At 36.6% G+C, this 17,160-nt stretch overlaps 1 protein-coding gene across 1 annotated transcript in view; it reads left to right on the top strand.

Moving 5' to 3' along the window:
- Window positions 1–17,160, top strand: part of LOC139738157 (scavenger receptor cysteine-rich domain-containing protein DMBT1-like) — an 88,154-nt gene that overhangs the window by 29,231 nt on the left and 41,763 nt on the right. The window contains exons 9-11 of the mRNA XM_071648819.1: window positions 2,674–2,997; window positions 3,165–3,482; window positions 5,749–6,069. Of these exons, the coding sequence (XP_071504920.1) occupies window positions 2,674–2,997; window positions 3,165–3,482; window positions 5,749–6,069 (963 nt within the window). The remainder of the gene's footprint in view (window positions 1–2,673; window positions 2,998–3,164; window positions 3,483–5,748; window positions 6,070–17,160) is intronic.

Here is a 17,160-nt window from a genome sequence, read left to right as displayed (position 1 = left end):
GTTAAGAGCCTCAAGTATCAAGATCACTAGGAATCTGTGATAATCATCGTGTTTAATCATCAAAACTTAACACTTAACATTAAGCCTTAACACTTGTTACGTGCAGTTCATGTGATTCCAGGAAATCATCCTTATCCATAGGACTACGTGCCTTGAGAACAATGGAAAAGCCTAGTTATGGAATATTAAAATTACAACTATTATAAACCAGATGCTATGCATCATTGATACATTTGCGCATGAAATGATCTCTACACCCTCTCAAATCTTCCACATTTTCTTTTGACTTTGATCTTGTGGGCATCATGAAGCATTCTGAAAACTTCAGCCATTGTAATTTTCTTGCTGACAATGGATGGAATTCAAACACATTGATTACCTGCAGCTTCGGAAGGAGACCTCCGACAAACTTCGGCGTCGTCGACACATACAATTGGTCAATTGCAAATTTACCACGGGAACTCTTGGGGTAGCGTGTGTGCAGACGGATGGGGCTATACCGACGGGAAAGTTGCATGTCGCCAACTCGGTTACGAGTCTCCGGGAATTACGTATGTCTACCACCAGTGGAGTACAGCATTCATTGGGCCTGTACATCTATCGGATGTCAGCTGTGCTGGGGACGAATATGGACTTCCATACTGCCCCCATGGCGGCTGGGGAGAAAATGAATGTCGACATACAAGGGACATATGGTTACAATGTTATCCCGATTACTCTGGTACGTGTGAATAATTTTTACAATCAAAATAAATTCCATTTATTTTTTATGAATAAAATAATAGAAAATAAAATAACAGCAAATAAAAAGGAGAGTATTAAAGGGACCCTGAAATCCAAATGTATCTTGATTTGTGTTGATTTATGATTCCCTCGATATTACTTTTACGGTGAAACGAATATCTAGAAACATTCCATATATCTTTAATGATTTTTTTCTTCTATTTTTCTTCAGATTACTTGGGAACGCCTACAAAAAAAAAAATCCATCGAAACCAATATTCTTGAGTTGACCTCATCTTGTCAATCATTGCTAAAGTACTGAAATGTTTAACAAAAGACATTGGAATGCACCTTCCTCTCGACTCAGCATAACTTGCCTGGTTCTGTGATATTGATGTGACTAACAAAAGACATGGCGAGGGAGCATGCGACTCTGAAGACAATAATCATAATCATTTCCTGAATAACAGTAGTTACTTTCATAGCGCTATATCGATAGAAGTGTTCAAGCGCTTACAAGTGAAAATGGGAAATGATAGTGTTCAATGCATTTCAGTTCAGTTCAGTTCAATTCATTTCATTTACTTTTATCCTTATTTTTCTTCCAACAGAACATAACACAGAATAAATCAGGAATTATAACATAAGCATTATAATACATTAGAATGTGCGAAACAAAAATTAACAAATAGAGATATGCATTCATATCAGCAAAATACCCAGTTAAGTTTGGAGGGGAAAAAAGAGAACTGAGAGGTCCTCTGAAAAGCAACGTTTTTATGTTGTGAACCACTCAGACGTGTTTTTTAATACGTACTGTAATTACAAATATTTAACACAAAAATAATTAATACAGCCGCATGATATGACCAAAATTGACGGAGATACGATTGGAAGGACTATGAGGGCAAAAACAAAATTAAAGGAAGAAAGGACTGAGAGAGAGAGAGAGAGAGAGAGAGAGAATGCCTACACGCTGAACAAGAGAAACGGGAGAGGGGATAGAGGAGGTGCTTCGGACAGCTGGTGACTACACGCAGCTGTGCAAATAAGATGCCGTATTTCGTTGCGTAATAATGAATTCAACGATTGATGATGAACCTTAAAGGGGAAGGCTAGTAAATGATCAGTGGGAATCAGTGGAAATGCTGGGAGATGATTGTTCCAATCCTTATGGGATTCATTCAAGAGTTCATTGTATATCTATTGTTGTGTGATAATGATTTGCTTCAGAACAGTCTCATATTCAAGTAATGTGCAGATTAATGCTCCGTCACTGACCAGGGACGCTAACCTGGAAGCATTAAACTGCACATTACTTGAATATGAGACCATATGCTCATTGCATATGCAACTGTATCGCGTGCGTATTTGTTTAAATCTTCACAAACTTTTCTTTCAAGTAGACGAAGGTATAGCTTTCACGCGATGTGAACCAAATACCTTGATGATCTAACAGTAAAGAAAGTGTATAATATGGATGTGATTATGATAAAAAATGCCAAATCATTGCAGTCTCATGTAATCTAGTACGAACAAACCAGCGTTTATTGAAGGTGATCCGACGTATATCAGATGTCATTGTTAATATGATAGATTTGCGATTATAGACTGGCATCTCTTATTATCAATGCAAGTTCAACGTCCAATTGTAAAACTTTCATTTTTTTTTTGTATTCGAGTTTAGGCACTGAACTTTCCTGCTTGTATGGAAGGCCATATGTTGCAAAAGTCGGGGAAACCACTGATCAGAGGTTTTTCTTTGCTCGTGCAAAGTAAAAACTACTGATCACAGGTTTCCAACTCTGCACGAGCAAAGCAAAACCTCTGATCAGTAGTTTTAACTCTGCACGCACAGCTCGAAACCACTGATCAGTAGTTTTAACTCTGCAAAGAAGGAACAATTATGACGTCGTTGATGTTATCATTTTTCATGTTTATCATATCCAGCTGAAGATGGCGACGTCCGGCTTATTGACGGAGAGAACTCGTGGGAAGGTATAGTTCAGATATTCCATGACCAGAAATGGGGCACGGTTTGTTATAACAGCTGGTCCTACGAGAATGCTCTGGTTGTCTGCCGTCAGCTCGGCTTCGGAGGTGTCGTGTCGTCCTACAAATACTTCGGCCCAGGATACGGTCCAATCCAACTGGGTCGAGTGGTGTGCTCGGGAAACGAAACTACGTTAACGGACTGCCTCCACATCGAATGGGGTGGCACTTACTGCAGATCCCACGAACAGGATGTTGGTGTTGAGTGTGTACCGATGTTCGGTAAGTAATGTCATTGTATGTGTACTAGTACATTAATCCCTACCTGCAATATCTCTTGATAAGATAAATAAATAAATAAAATACACGATATTTCATTGCATGACTGTGGTCTTACCGGCTGAATTATTCTTGCATTCTTTCAATGATCCCTTCACGTGTACGTGAAGATGGTGCACTGCGCCTTGTCGGTGGTTATTCGTCTGACGAAGGCCGACTGGAAATCTACCACAACTACCTGTGGGGTACCATCTGTGACGACGGGTGGTCGACCAACGAAGCTCTGGTCGCCTGTCGTCAACTCGGATTTCTTGGGGTAGCGATTGCGTCAAGTTATTACGGGACAGGCGACGGTCCGATCCATCTCGACGGTGTTTCTTGCACAGGTTACGAATCACAACTGATAGACTGCAACAACAATGGATGGGGTGTACACGACTGCCAACACGGGGAAGACGTGGGAATCTGGTGTTCAGAAACTGAGACAAGTAAGGGTTGTCGATCAGCACTCCTATGTTTAGTATCCTCAAATCCGCTTTTCAATACTCAAAAGATGAAAGAAAATCCCCCAAATTTTCAAATCATATAAAAGGAGTGCATGGATATAACATTGTGTAGGGACAGGAGGCAATCACATCATCAACTTACAAATTGCACATTCATATTGAATGCTCAGAAACTGTTTTGGGAAAATGGATAAAAATCAAGATTTCAAATTTCCCATGTTTTTCTTCTCATTTCCGTTAAATGTCGCTGATTTTTATCAATTTCTATTTTATCTACGCAGACTAACTTTTACCAGATGCGAAATAACAATTTAGGAACCGACGCAGAGTCAAATCAATTGAAAGAGAAATATAACGTAAACTCGTATAACTTTTCTTTGGACGACAGACAAAGTTATTTACATTGCTGCATTGTCTATCTGAAGAAAATGTGTATAGGGAGGCAGTCCTGAGATTTTCACTGTACTGATAACTAAGAAGAGTACGAAATATAACCTTTCACCAGTTTACAAGCATGGAAATTAAAGACTGTCTCTGTACGCGATATTTGAAAAACAATTCCTGCCAGCGATCGTGTAAGAGCCTGCAAAAAGATGCTACGTCATTCATGCCCTACTCACCAAGTTGACAGCCGTGCCTCTAAAAACTAATTTAAGTGTTCAATGATCAGTTGTAATTTTATCATTAAATGTGAAAGTATGTGATTTTATTATTCTAAACAAAATATTTCTGGTTTAGTTATACAAAATTCATGTAAATTAATATTGTAAACATAAATTTGTGTATATTTTAAAATCAAATATACCATGTACTTGACATAGGCACGGTCCTTTTCTAGCTTCTGTCCGTGTTGCATACTACTTTGCGTTCAAACCACTCTCGCGCGCGAATTCTTACCATACTAATGTACACAGTATACTCCGTCTAGCTGAGTTTGGCATTCAAACCGAAGATCTAACCTGTGCATTAGAGAGTCGAATTCTTCAAAGAAAATATTGTTTGTATCTCGATATTTCTGTAAGTACTCAGATATCGCCTTTCCCCGAAAAAATATGACGTCTACCGGACAGGGTAAACACAGGGGGTCGTAGGGATATGATTTCGCTCCACTTTGCCGTGCATGTCCAGTCGGCACTGGCAGCAGCTAGCTCAGTCGATGCTCGAGGTGTTTCTGTTTTATAACTCATATGAGCAAATATGGTCGGGATTGCATCTGGCTTCAGGAGTTTTCTCGGTTTATAATCGAGGGCCACAGCCTGCCTGTCCACGTAAAAAACATTGCTTCTCAATTGGTCCACGCGCAGGTAGGTCACAACACGATATCGAGAATTCTTGTAGGCCCTAAGTTTTTTTATGTTCGGCTTCGTTGTACATGTACCGAGATTTCTCAGCCGTACAGCGCACCTTTCACGATACTTTTGTGGGTCTGAGAAAAAACGATTTTCCTGGACAATTTTGTGCACGATTCGAGCAAAACTACTACTTGACACATCGGCATGGTGTAAGATAGCCCCACCAGACGACGCTGAATGCGGTCGCCCCTCTCGTGTAAGTAAATGTGTAGAACCGTTTCTACTTGCAATCTGTCGTACTAGAACATAAACAGCTAGCTAACTGCATGCGCGACAGGGCTGTAGCTGCGCTGTGATAGACTGAAAAAGTGCGAAGGGCAAACCGGTAGATCTAGTAGTACCGTCCACACGTGTACCGTGCAAATATTCAATACACAACACATACACACACAAACACACACACACACACACGCACGCACAGTACGTAAAACAATGTCAAATGCTAGTAGCCATCGACTTCTTCATGCATCCGGGTAACTAGGGAGCGTACGAATAACGAACAGAACACGGCTGGGAAGAGTGTTGTGCCTCGGTGATGTCTGACTCTCCGCCAAGACTTGCTCATTAGGATATTCACCATGCAGATTCACACATTTTCAACCAAAATTTACGAGCTTATTGGTGATTTGAAAGTTTGTTTTTTGGTGAAAGTAGTTCATTGGAGGTACCAACAACAATATACATGTATATATATTTTTAATTCGTGAGGACTGCCTCACTTTAAATGTTCTCGTCGTTCAGAACGGATGGTGGTGGGTTGTAATGTTGAATTGCTCTTCACTTTGGTTTTGGGCTTGTCCTAGAACGGTAAACTCTCTCTCTCTCTCTCTCTCTCTCTCTCTCTAATATACTTATTGGATGCATAACTGTTCCTTTTTTTTTCCTACTGCTTGCAGCACCTGAACCAGCGGTCCCTGTACATATGCCAGGATGGCTGATTGCAATTACTGTTGTTGCATCTGTGACGGCGTTCTGCCTTATTGTTGGCATCGTAGTATGCGTGTGCTCCACGAAAAAGAAACCGCGGAGCACCACTCCGGCTCCACAACTTCAACCCAGCGGTCAAACCATGGCAACTGGGCATACCAACCCTGTGGCATTAGCACAGAATGGCGTCATATATTACAGCCCAAATAATATTGCAGTGGATTATGTAGCTTCTCCACCTACTTACTCCGATACCATGACAGGTTTGCCCACGACCACCAAGGATATTGGTGAGTCTATTGGGGCTACACCAATCCAAGAAAGATTACGAATGCCACCTGCAGGAATTCAGACAGAGGGTAGTAATTAATCTCACAGAGAAGTAATACACGTGCTGTGTTAATCTTTAATTACTTAATGATCTTTTATACTATGATATTACGTCTATTGCAGCTGAAGAAGACCCCATGAAACTCTCTTGAGTTGGAATTTATACAGTATGTACCATGCATCTTTTAGAGTAATAAGGGGCAATATCATTACCTAGTTCGTCACATTTTTATATCATTTATAGTTCGTTCAATCGATTATAATCTTGTCATCAAAATTGTCAGCGGCAAAATATGCTGACAACTATTACGGTGAATCTCTACGATTGTGATCAGATCTCACACAAATTGGAACCTTTGGAAGTATATTCCCATCAAGAGTTGCTCTTGAGAACCACGCGTCATAAACTATACATTCTATTTCCATTAAGTTTGATGATACACAGACATACCTTTGACCATGCATGCTCTGTAGATTTTGATTATTCGTATAATGATATACAATGGAAGCCACATGGAAGTCATCGAGCTTTGGAATTCAGACAGCTTTAGTAATAGGAGAAGTATATAATTGCAGCATGTTTATCATGGATAATTGCACCACCGTACAGATACGCTAAATGGGTCGCATAAACACCATATTTCAGACGAATGGTGGGCTATTCTGCTGTGTTCGATAATCAGGTTTTCGTCACATACATTCCTTTCATAAGCTACTGTATTCTTCAAGGAACATAGATTCTCCGTGACTCCGTAAAATCTAATTCCGTGTATATACTATATATATATATATATATATATATATATATATATATATATGTGTGTGTGTGTGTGTGTGTGTGTGTGTGTGTGTATAATTGCGATGGAGGTATGGCTGCTGGCATACGTCCCATGCCCTTGAAAAATGCCTGTATCTAGCAACGAAAGCTATGGAGAATTAAAGGCAAAGTCCACATACTGCAACATCTGCCAGCAGCCAGTCCTCTCATCACAACTATGTAGGCTACCTTTACCCATCACGTACGATGCCGAGCCAACTTTACCTAATAAGAAAAGATGAAGAAGTAGAGTGGTAATGCATTTTGACAGTCTAACAATGCTATCTATTTAGACCAAATTTTCGACGAATATAGATTCATCTTCTTCAGGGTCGACAATGACAATTCATTGTCGACCCTGACGAAGACGAATGTATTCGTTGTCGACCCTGAGGAAGACGAATGTATTCATCGAAAATTTGGTCTGAATAAATAGCACTGAACTGGTCTGTCAAAATGCATTACCACTCTACTTCTTCATCTTTTCTATACTGGTACCAACACACGGACTACAAGTATCATCATGTATATGTATATGTATATGTATACATGTAAGGTAAAGTTTGCTATGTTTATATATATATATATATATATATATATATATATGTCTCTCTCTCTCTCTCTCTCTCTCTCTCTCTCTATATATATATATATATATATATATTTATATATATATATAGTGCATGAGGCTGAATGCACTATAACAATATAAGCACCGACAAATTCTGAATTTGGAGGTGCTTGGTACTTGTTATAGTGCAATAGGATGTGTCTAGACGTGTCTAGACAATACCAGTTTCTATGAACCTGTGTAGACAAACTCCTTAAGATCCAAATTCAACTATAGAGTCTAGGGTCTATATCTAACGTTTTCTAGGCCCTACGATAGGTTAGGACTAACGTTGGGGGCCCTAACGTTAGATCTACGAGCGACAGAGCTAGCTAGTTAACACTTGACCCCACATTACAATAGGTCTATGGATCTAACAGTAACACGTTAGACGCCCTACTTACTGCACTGTGGGTTCAGGACCAGGACTAGATGATGTTTTGTAGGATTAGGGATCTACTGGATTTAATCACAAGGCTCGTGCCAGGCATCATTGAAGTCACCATTGCTACACATGTGGATTCCGAGAGTGTGTTGTAAATGTCATTGTAAAAGTTCATAGCGTAGCGTGATCAAAGAGCGCTTAGCGTGTACCGTTACACACGCTGCCCATTCCACGGCACGCTTCCGCGTAGAATGTACTGAGAAAGCGGCACAAATCTTGGGTTGACTTGCTCAATATCCGTCGGATTGATTCCTTTTTCAGAACAGTAGGAGTCCAAAATTCGTAGGGCGTATTTGATGGCATCCTTTGTTTTCTTTGTGTCCTTATCGTCTAAGATATACTGTTTATATAGATCAGTCTATGTAAAAGTAGCGAACCTATTCATTTCAGCTTCCATGTTTAAATCTACCGCTGAAAGTCTAGTCACACACAGATAAGTTGCTGGCATAGCCTGCGAGAATTGAGAATAACGATAATATCGAGCAAAGCATATCGCGGTTGTGGCGCAATCGCGTCGATAAGGTGCGGGATTCAAGTACTCGATGATTTAAATAAGGGAGCAAAAACCGATAGTCAAATCGATAGTGGGTTATCGTTTGCAATCGTTGTATTTAGCGTGCACTATAACTTTTGTCATGCACTGCCGGCCTGTATCATAAGTATGTATGCTATTATATATATATATATATATATATATATATATATATGCATATATATATATATATATATATATGTGTGTGTGTATGTGTGTGTGTTTATATTAACATACCTCCACTCGAAGAAAGTTCTTAAACAATATTTCTACATAAACCAATGACACCTGTAAGTGCTGGAGATCGCTGAATGCTCTATGATGATCTGTGTTGTAACCATAAGTTCCGACGAAAAAGAATAAACGACATCGACATAATAATAAAACAAAGTAAGTACATATCACTGTCAAAAAATATGTGACCGAAGGATAACGTCTATTCGATGATAAAACTTGAATCTTCATATTTTATGTTTCCGAGGTAAACGCCGGGTATGACACCATAGTACAGCTGTGATATGAGTAGGAAAGCTGAGTCTGCATTGTTCGTTTGGCTGCGTTTCACAAAAAAAAAAAATAAATGAACAGAATTTGTGAACGGAGAAAGAGGATTCCACAGGAAGATATGACTATCCTGGGGATAAATATCTGACTCTCATTTTATCAAGCAGGCTCGAATAACAGCTCCTCCGATGACACCTGCACTGATGACGATCAACCAATTGCCACACCTAAATCTCCAAAGCCAAAGAAAAAAAGTGAAAAAAGACAAGAAATCCGGAGGGAAAAGAGGGAGTCAACAAAAATAGAAAACATACAAAACAAACAAGCAAACAAGTGAATGATAATAATGAAACCCATGGTGGTGATGATATATCGAAATGAAATTTGAAAGAAGTACATAGTATGACGTTCTCAATCACTCAAAGCATATGTGACTTACTGATATTAGTAGGGGATGGGAATTGCGTGCACAACCCTTCGCTTGATACTCGTGGCATATCTTATGCGTATGAACAAGTGAATTGGTTTCAGAAATTGCTTAAGCGACTTTAGTTGATAGATGTATGGAGACATTTATTTTTCCACTCAGAAAATAATACAATTGGCGTCAATTAACGCTGAATGTTTTTGCGCGATTAGACTATTGGCTAACATCAAACTTTCTTTTACCTTTTGTTCAGGCAACAAAAAATAAAACCAGTTGTAAAGTGTGATCATTGTGCCATCACTTTCTGAATAACAACTTCGCATAATCAGAGAGGAAGTGGAGGATGGAAGATGAACAACTCTTTGTTGAAAGATGATGGTTAGGAAGAAAATGTAAAGTGGGTAATTGCCAAACTGAGATTGGAAAATATTCAAATGAATGCACAAGTTAAATGGGATATGTGCAAAATACGAATTAAAGAATACACGATTAAGTGTGCGAAACAAAAATGTAGAGAAAAAGAGGAAATGTGGAGAAAGCTACAAAATGAATAAGAGGATTTTTGTTGTTGTGAAAACTGGTGAAAATCCGTCTGAGGAAAGTGTAAGGAAATTAACAGAAATTCAGAAGAGATATGATGATGTTTTAACACAAAAATATAAAGGCGCGTTTATAAGGTCAAGACAGCAATGGATGGAAAATGGTTAAAAATCCCCTAAATATTTCCTTCAAGTTGAAAAGAGGAATGCTAAAAAAACCAAAACAGATAGACTGTATTAAAAGAGATGGCAAGTATGTTACAAATCAAGAAAGTATACACAAGGAAATGTATTCTCAGAGGTCTGAATTTTATGTTGAATGTGCTGAGTATTTAACCTCAATTGAAATCCCCACTCTTACTAATGAAGAGGCAATGTCATGTGAAGGGCTGATTAATGAAAAAGAATGTCACGAAGCACTTTTACCTATGAAAAATAATAAGTCACCAGGTAGTGATGGACTGTCGGCCAAGTTTTATATGTGTTTTTGGGATGATGTCAAGTCTTTATTAACCGAAAGTGTGAATGAATGTTTTCGGAAACAAGAATTATCTGAATCTCAGAAGCTGGCTATTTTGACACTATTGTATAAGAAGGGGGGAGGGGGTAAACAATGTTTGGATAATTGGAGACCAATATCCTTATCAAACATAGATTATAAGATTATAACAAAGGTATTGTGTAAAAAATTGAAGAAAGTAGTAGAAAAGTTGGTTTCTTTTGATCAGACAGGTTATATCAAACATCGTTCGGATATGCAGAATTTACGTTTTGGATAGTTTAAGACATAATTGAATATTATGATTACTGTGACTTACCAGGTATTTAATCATTTATCGATTTTCAAAAGGCCTTCGATTGTGTTCGTTATGAATTTGTTTATCATTTATTGCGTAAAATGAATTTCAAAGAATGTTTTATTGACTGGATTTAAGCATTATATTTTGATGTTAAGAGGAGTGTTATGAATAGTGGATGGGTATCAGAGAAGTTTGAAACAAAACGGGGAATAAAGCAGGGCTGCCCACTTTCCGCTTTATTATTACATGTACTTGTAGCTGAAGTAATGGCCTTGAAAATTAAGCAGAACAGTCATAAAGGGTATCACTGCTGTTTCCGGCGACACAACCCAACAAAAAGAATCACAAAATCCCACAACTGGCTGAGGATACTGTTACATTTGTTAATTCGATAGAGTCTGCCAATTTAGCACTCAGGGAAGTTAAACGTGTTTGCTGGACCAGTTTTGAATGTCATGAAAACAAGAGCAGTAACAATGAAATTTCAAGAAAATAGAGTAAATGATTTCAATTTGACTAGTGACCCTGTGAAAAATCTGGGTGTATTTTTAACAAAGAACAAAAACGAATCTGCAACAATTAAATTGGTTTTCAAAATTAGAAAAGGTCAAAGCCATTTCAAAGCTCTGGAGAATGAGAAATTTAACATTGTATGGTGAAGTGGTAATTATCAAATCATTGATCATTTCACAATTCGGGTATGAAGCTTTTGTTTTTGTATTACCATTTCCAGAGAAGTTCATTATGCAATTGAATAAATTGATTTACAATTTTCTTTGGAATTCTAGGGTAGAAAAAGTGAAGTGATCTATTTTACTAAATCCTATTGAAAAAGGCGGTTTGAATATGTTTGATTTACATGCTCGATTTCAATCGTTGTATTTGTCATGGTTCACAAATTGTCAAAATTGTCATCCAGACTCGCCATGGAAATTTATGTTCAAATTTTGGGTAGAGAAAATCGGTCCAAGTCCACTGATAATGAAAACGAATTGCTAATGTAAAGATATGTTAGCACTATGCAAGAAGCATAGACTACCTCGTTTCTACACTTTTTAAGAATTTTTAAGAATTAAAATATAGTGATTTTCTTCATGTGAATAACATACTAGATAAAGTATTGTGGTATAACAGTAATATATGTATTAACTCTTTATGTGCCACGTTCGCACGTCCAGCTCAGTCGACGGCGTGCCAACTTCGCATATTCTGCTCAACTAACAAAGCCGCCAAAACCGATCGATAAATCGCTAATCACTACTAATCCCGCGGCACAATGAAAGCGTTTTTCGTGCTTTTGTTCCTCTCATATACGGTTTGCATTCTATGTGCTGATTGACTATCAAGCGATGTTCCCAACTAGATTTTCTAGTACATTGTAAGTTTCTGTTACGGTTTTATGTGCAAAAGTCATGCCTTTACAGCAATCTTGGTAATGTAGCAACTGGTAATTCGAAAAAGAAATTGAAAATAGATTTGTGATACAATTTTTATGGAAACAAAGTTTGGCATTCCTCTTTAACTTTGCCTACTATTATGCCCATCCTAACAGAAATTTCTAGAGGTTACACAAATTAGAAAAACAGAATTCTTTCTCAAAGCATGACTACCTTCGAGTCTCGGAATAACGTGGCAGACAGGGGGTTTCCACCATGGCAGTTAATGGAAAAACTTTGTTTTTTGAAGAATGGCACAAGTATCTTAAAACTTAATGATGTAGTTGAAAATGGATGTTTTAAAATCTCGTGAGTCAATTTGTTGTGCTCTTAATTTTGATAATTTGTTAGTGGACCTTAAGTTTTCAAAACATAAAAAGAAAATTCCAAAGATATGGGTGGAACGCATATCAGAAGTAGATAAATATGAAAACGCTCACAAAGAGTGTGATACTGATTTATATGCAATAAAGGACAATGATTATATCAGATTATCTAAAACAACATCGAAACAGTTTTGTAACTCTACTGTTATATTGGAAAGAGAGATTTGATTTAAATACTGATTTTGATTGGAATACCGTTTTGAAACAACAATTTCGAAAACTATGGAACAACAAAGTTAAGCAATGTTGATTAAAGACAGTACGTTGTATTTTACCTTATAGACATAATCTTTTCAAATGGAAAATTGTAAGTGACATTTTGTGTACATTTTGCTCTGAAACAGAAACCTTTAGTCATGTTCTTCTGGAGTGTCCTAAAGTGTCTATGTTTTGGAAAAAGTTCACCGATTTTATTCAGTTCGCTTTTAGAGAAAAAATTTTATTAAACGAGAAATTATGGATTATTGGGGTGGAATTAAAAAGTCCAAATGAAACAAATATCAACAAAATATTGATATATGTTCTGTAAGCAATTCATAAACAATATATGATGCATTTATTTCAAGGGAATTTGTAAAATAGTTTGAAAATATGGATTAGTTTCAGGAATGAAATGTTGTTAGACAATGTTTCTGAGATTGTATCAAACATGATGAGATCATTTACTTAATAACCAATGAAGAAGCTGTACTTTTTTTAGTATGTGCCCATTCAATAGTTTAAAAAAAGAGAAAACGTTCGATGTATAATTTTGGAAATAAATGAATAAAGTACCTCTGTAGAGGAAACAAAAAATCAAGCAGGCTCGTCATACTCCATGAGTTCATTGAAATCGATGTAATGGTAAAAATACTAGATCATTATAACTAGTCGAATTGAGTTCCTAAGAAACGAATGTTGGAGAAGTGGGGTGTGCAGGTTATTTGATTTGATTTTGATTTGATTTATTGATTCCTGTATTATCATTGTACGTGAACATGCATGTACATGTATATACATTGCTGGAGCCATTATACATAAACATCAGTTGTTAACAAAATATTTCTCTTTATTGCCTTTACACAATATACAGCAGAAATGTATCAGCAATGCAACCGTACAACGAATGATACAGTCATGACCTTTGCGTGCAACTCTCGTACATAATACACATAGAAAAATAGGAGGGAAAAGTGATGTTGTGTAGAGACAGGATAGTAGAAAGGAGAAAGGGAAAGGAGAGGTCTGTCTGCTTTCACTACAGGCTTACACAAAGTTAGTTCACCTGGATCACTGATCAGTAAATCATGATAAAATATTTCTCACCGAGGTACAGGTGAACAGTTACAGTTCACAGTTGGTTACATGATTACATAATACATGAAATGCGGCGATATTTCTACGAAGGAGTTTCCTGTATTATACACTAACAGTGACAACGAAATTACCGATACCGAGAGAACAACATTGCTCTACAATTTTCTTAAAAGAGGACACGGACTTTAAACTTCGAATTTCAGAACGAAGAGAGTTTCAAACATCGGGTTCGGTGTGTCTGGTAGATTTTAGAGCCATCACTGTTTTAAGATTATATAAATGAAGTTGAGCAGATTGTCTTGTGCGATAAGAATGTATGTCCTTGTTAAATTGAAATAGTGAGAAGAAAGAAGATGGCAACTGACCATTATGTAAGCGAAAACATAAAGAGGGAATTTTGCAAAATTTAGTGTCATTTACTTTGAATGTTTTTAGTCAGAAACAGATATGGTTAAAATAATTTCCGTAATTCAATTTAGAGAAAGTCATATATTAGCAAATTATGTCTAGCAAGCTCTACAGTAAAGTCTACATTATAATAGTAACAAATAATAATAATAATAATAATAATAATAATAATAATGATAATAATAATAATAATAATGATAATAACATTAATGATAATGATGATAATAATAATAATAATAATGATATTTACGATAATTACGATAATAATAATAATAATAATAATAATAGTATAATGTCTTTTTTTATCAATGGTAGCCTCTTCAGAAAAGGACAGAACGAAGGAAACAACGGTGACAGGTTACTGTAATGACCAACTGATGCGATGGGAAACATTTCCAAATTATCTTGAGAGTCTAACAAAATGAAAAGTAAACATCTTTTTTTTTTTTGATGAAGCAGGATGTACATTTTTTTTCAGTTACTCTGCAGTTTATAGCGTAGTCATTACACATTTTCTTTTTGATAGTCTGACGAAGGCCATTAAAATTATAACATCAGTTTATCACTCTTTTCTCTATATCTGCTTATATTGCATAGACAAAAGGGATCTATGGAATGATTAATTGACGGATATGCATTTCAACCAAAGGGTGAAGTGAAATACTTTTTCCTATTTTTTCATGTTCCTTATTTCATGCTATCTTATTTATCATTAATTTTGATTGTAAGAGAAAATCATGATACGGAATAGTCAATTGCACAAGTCATAGCATAAGCGAACATGAATTACGTGTCTCATGAGGAACCTATAGGCACACATATAGCAAAGACGCAGAACGAACCTTTGCTAAGTTGTTCCAAAACGGGGTGTCTGTTGAAAGAAGAACAAAAATAGTACGAACGTGGGGAAAAGAAAGGTAGCGTAAGATCACTGTTTGAAATTTAAACATTGAGGAATTTATCAGTCATGCTGATATTTCCCTTTGTTTTCGGATGAAGTATATTATCATAGATAAGTACTTGGGCTACATGGAAAGATTGAGGGAAATAGATTCATTGAGGAAATTTCTTGTGGGAAAATTCAATCTTTGATAACTGCCCTCGGATAATAGATGGTATGAAATATCAGGCTGATTTGATACTTTGTAATTCAAACATTGTAAAAAAACCCAAAAAACAAAGAAAGGAATTGTAATGTGTTTGTGAAGGAATGACTATTTAACCGGGTAGGACACAATATAGCACGGATGGATCAATATGGACTTTATATACTAGCAATTCCAAAACACTTTTGGAAAGGGAAAAATAAAAAGATATTTACATCAGGATGAATCAATAGTGCTGCGATGATTTGCACTTCACATATGCTTTAATAGGTAATTTGCCCCCTCCATTTTGAATGCGAGTTGTAAAGCAAAACCACTATTTTGGAAGGTCAAAAATATATATGTTTATGGCCTTGACAGAGCCATAATTTCATAAGTAACTAATTCGTTTCAGAGCATCTTATCAAGACACATATTTGATAAGTGCAAGGACTTTGTACGAATTCTGATGATTACTCTGTCTCTCGCACGTCACAGTTAGGTCATCTAAAGTCGCATATGTGTTTTCTAATCTGACATTTTGAGCTCAAAGGTTGTTTGCAATTAAAACCTTGCAGATATATGCTGCATTTTTTTTTCATACACAAATAATGTCAAATCATACACACTGTATTGCGAATCGCATAAATCTGATGTGCGTTGTGCAGTGCCAAAGGAAGCGATTTCTCAGTTAGAGTTCGGGACGGTGCTTAGAAAGAGGAGAGGTTTGGAAGTTGAGAGACACAATGGCAAAGAGTGTCAAAGCATTTATTTTGCTGCTTCTTTGTGGGATAACATTCGCCGATGTTGGTAAGAGCTCCACGGTGATAAATCTTGGGTAAAGGAATGTCTACTGGTTACTGAGATTGCAAACAAATTATGGCCTATATACATAGATAAGTATCATAGGAACAGTAACGTGTTGTTATATGATAATTATGATCATACATAGGCCTACTAGTATGATTTCCTTTTTAAAAACTTAATGTTGTATATTGGAATACATTACTAAACCATTGCAGAAAATTCAGTTACTGTCGTTTAACTGCAAAGAGATTTGCATAGTAGTGACTAATGCTTGCAATGTCCGTGCAGTCCCATGTGGTGATTTTTCTGTGGTACTTTGTGCAAAAACGAATATTATGATTTTGTAGCTGTAAAATGTCATTTTTACGATGAAAGCCATTTTGTTTCTGCGTTGGTTTTAGACAAAATTAGGCACTCATGAATAAAACAACAAGGGTTTTAATTTAGATATATGTTCATGATACAGATCTACCAAGTCTCATGTGGAAACTCAGTAAGAAACGTTGGATGAGAAGCCTGGCTATGCTGAACTTAGCTCCGTAAACCTTTTCATTATTCTTTTTGTTGGCTTGAGGATACATCCATGGCTTATCTTACATAGCTGTTTTAATTCCCAAAAAGATAATCCAAAGAGGTCTCCACAAGATTTCTGTCATTTACAAAGTCATGTTAGTCATTATACATTCTAGACTCATTCACCCTTGACCAAAATTTGATCCAAAGAAATTTTCAAAGTAATTTTCTCCAGGACCATCTTCCATAACGAATAAATGAGAATTATGCTAGTAAAATTGTGAATGTGCGCCAAACTGCACAATTTCTCATTCGAAAATGAAAAAAAACCTCAATAGGGGGACATGTTCTATAAATATAGTTTTATACATTCAAATAAAATGATATTCATATATTATTAACTTCATTTAGATCGGAAGGCGTTTATTTGTAATATCTAGTATAAG

This window comes from Diadema antillarum, unplaced genomic scaffold, assembly GCF_040938485.1.
Source record: "Diadema antillarum isolate AM-2024a unplaced genomic scaffold, OU_Dant_1.0 seq00000725_RagTag, whole genome shotgun sequence".
Lineage (NCBI taxonomy): Eukaryota > Metazoa > Echinodermata > Echinoidea > Diadematoida > Diadematidae > Diadema > Diadema antillarum.
The sequence above is the reverse complement of the archived record's forward strand: the minus strand, read 5'-3'. Positions and strand labels throughout refer to the sequence as shown.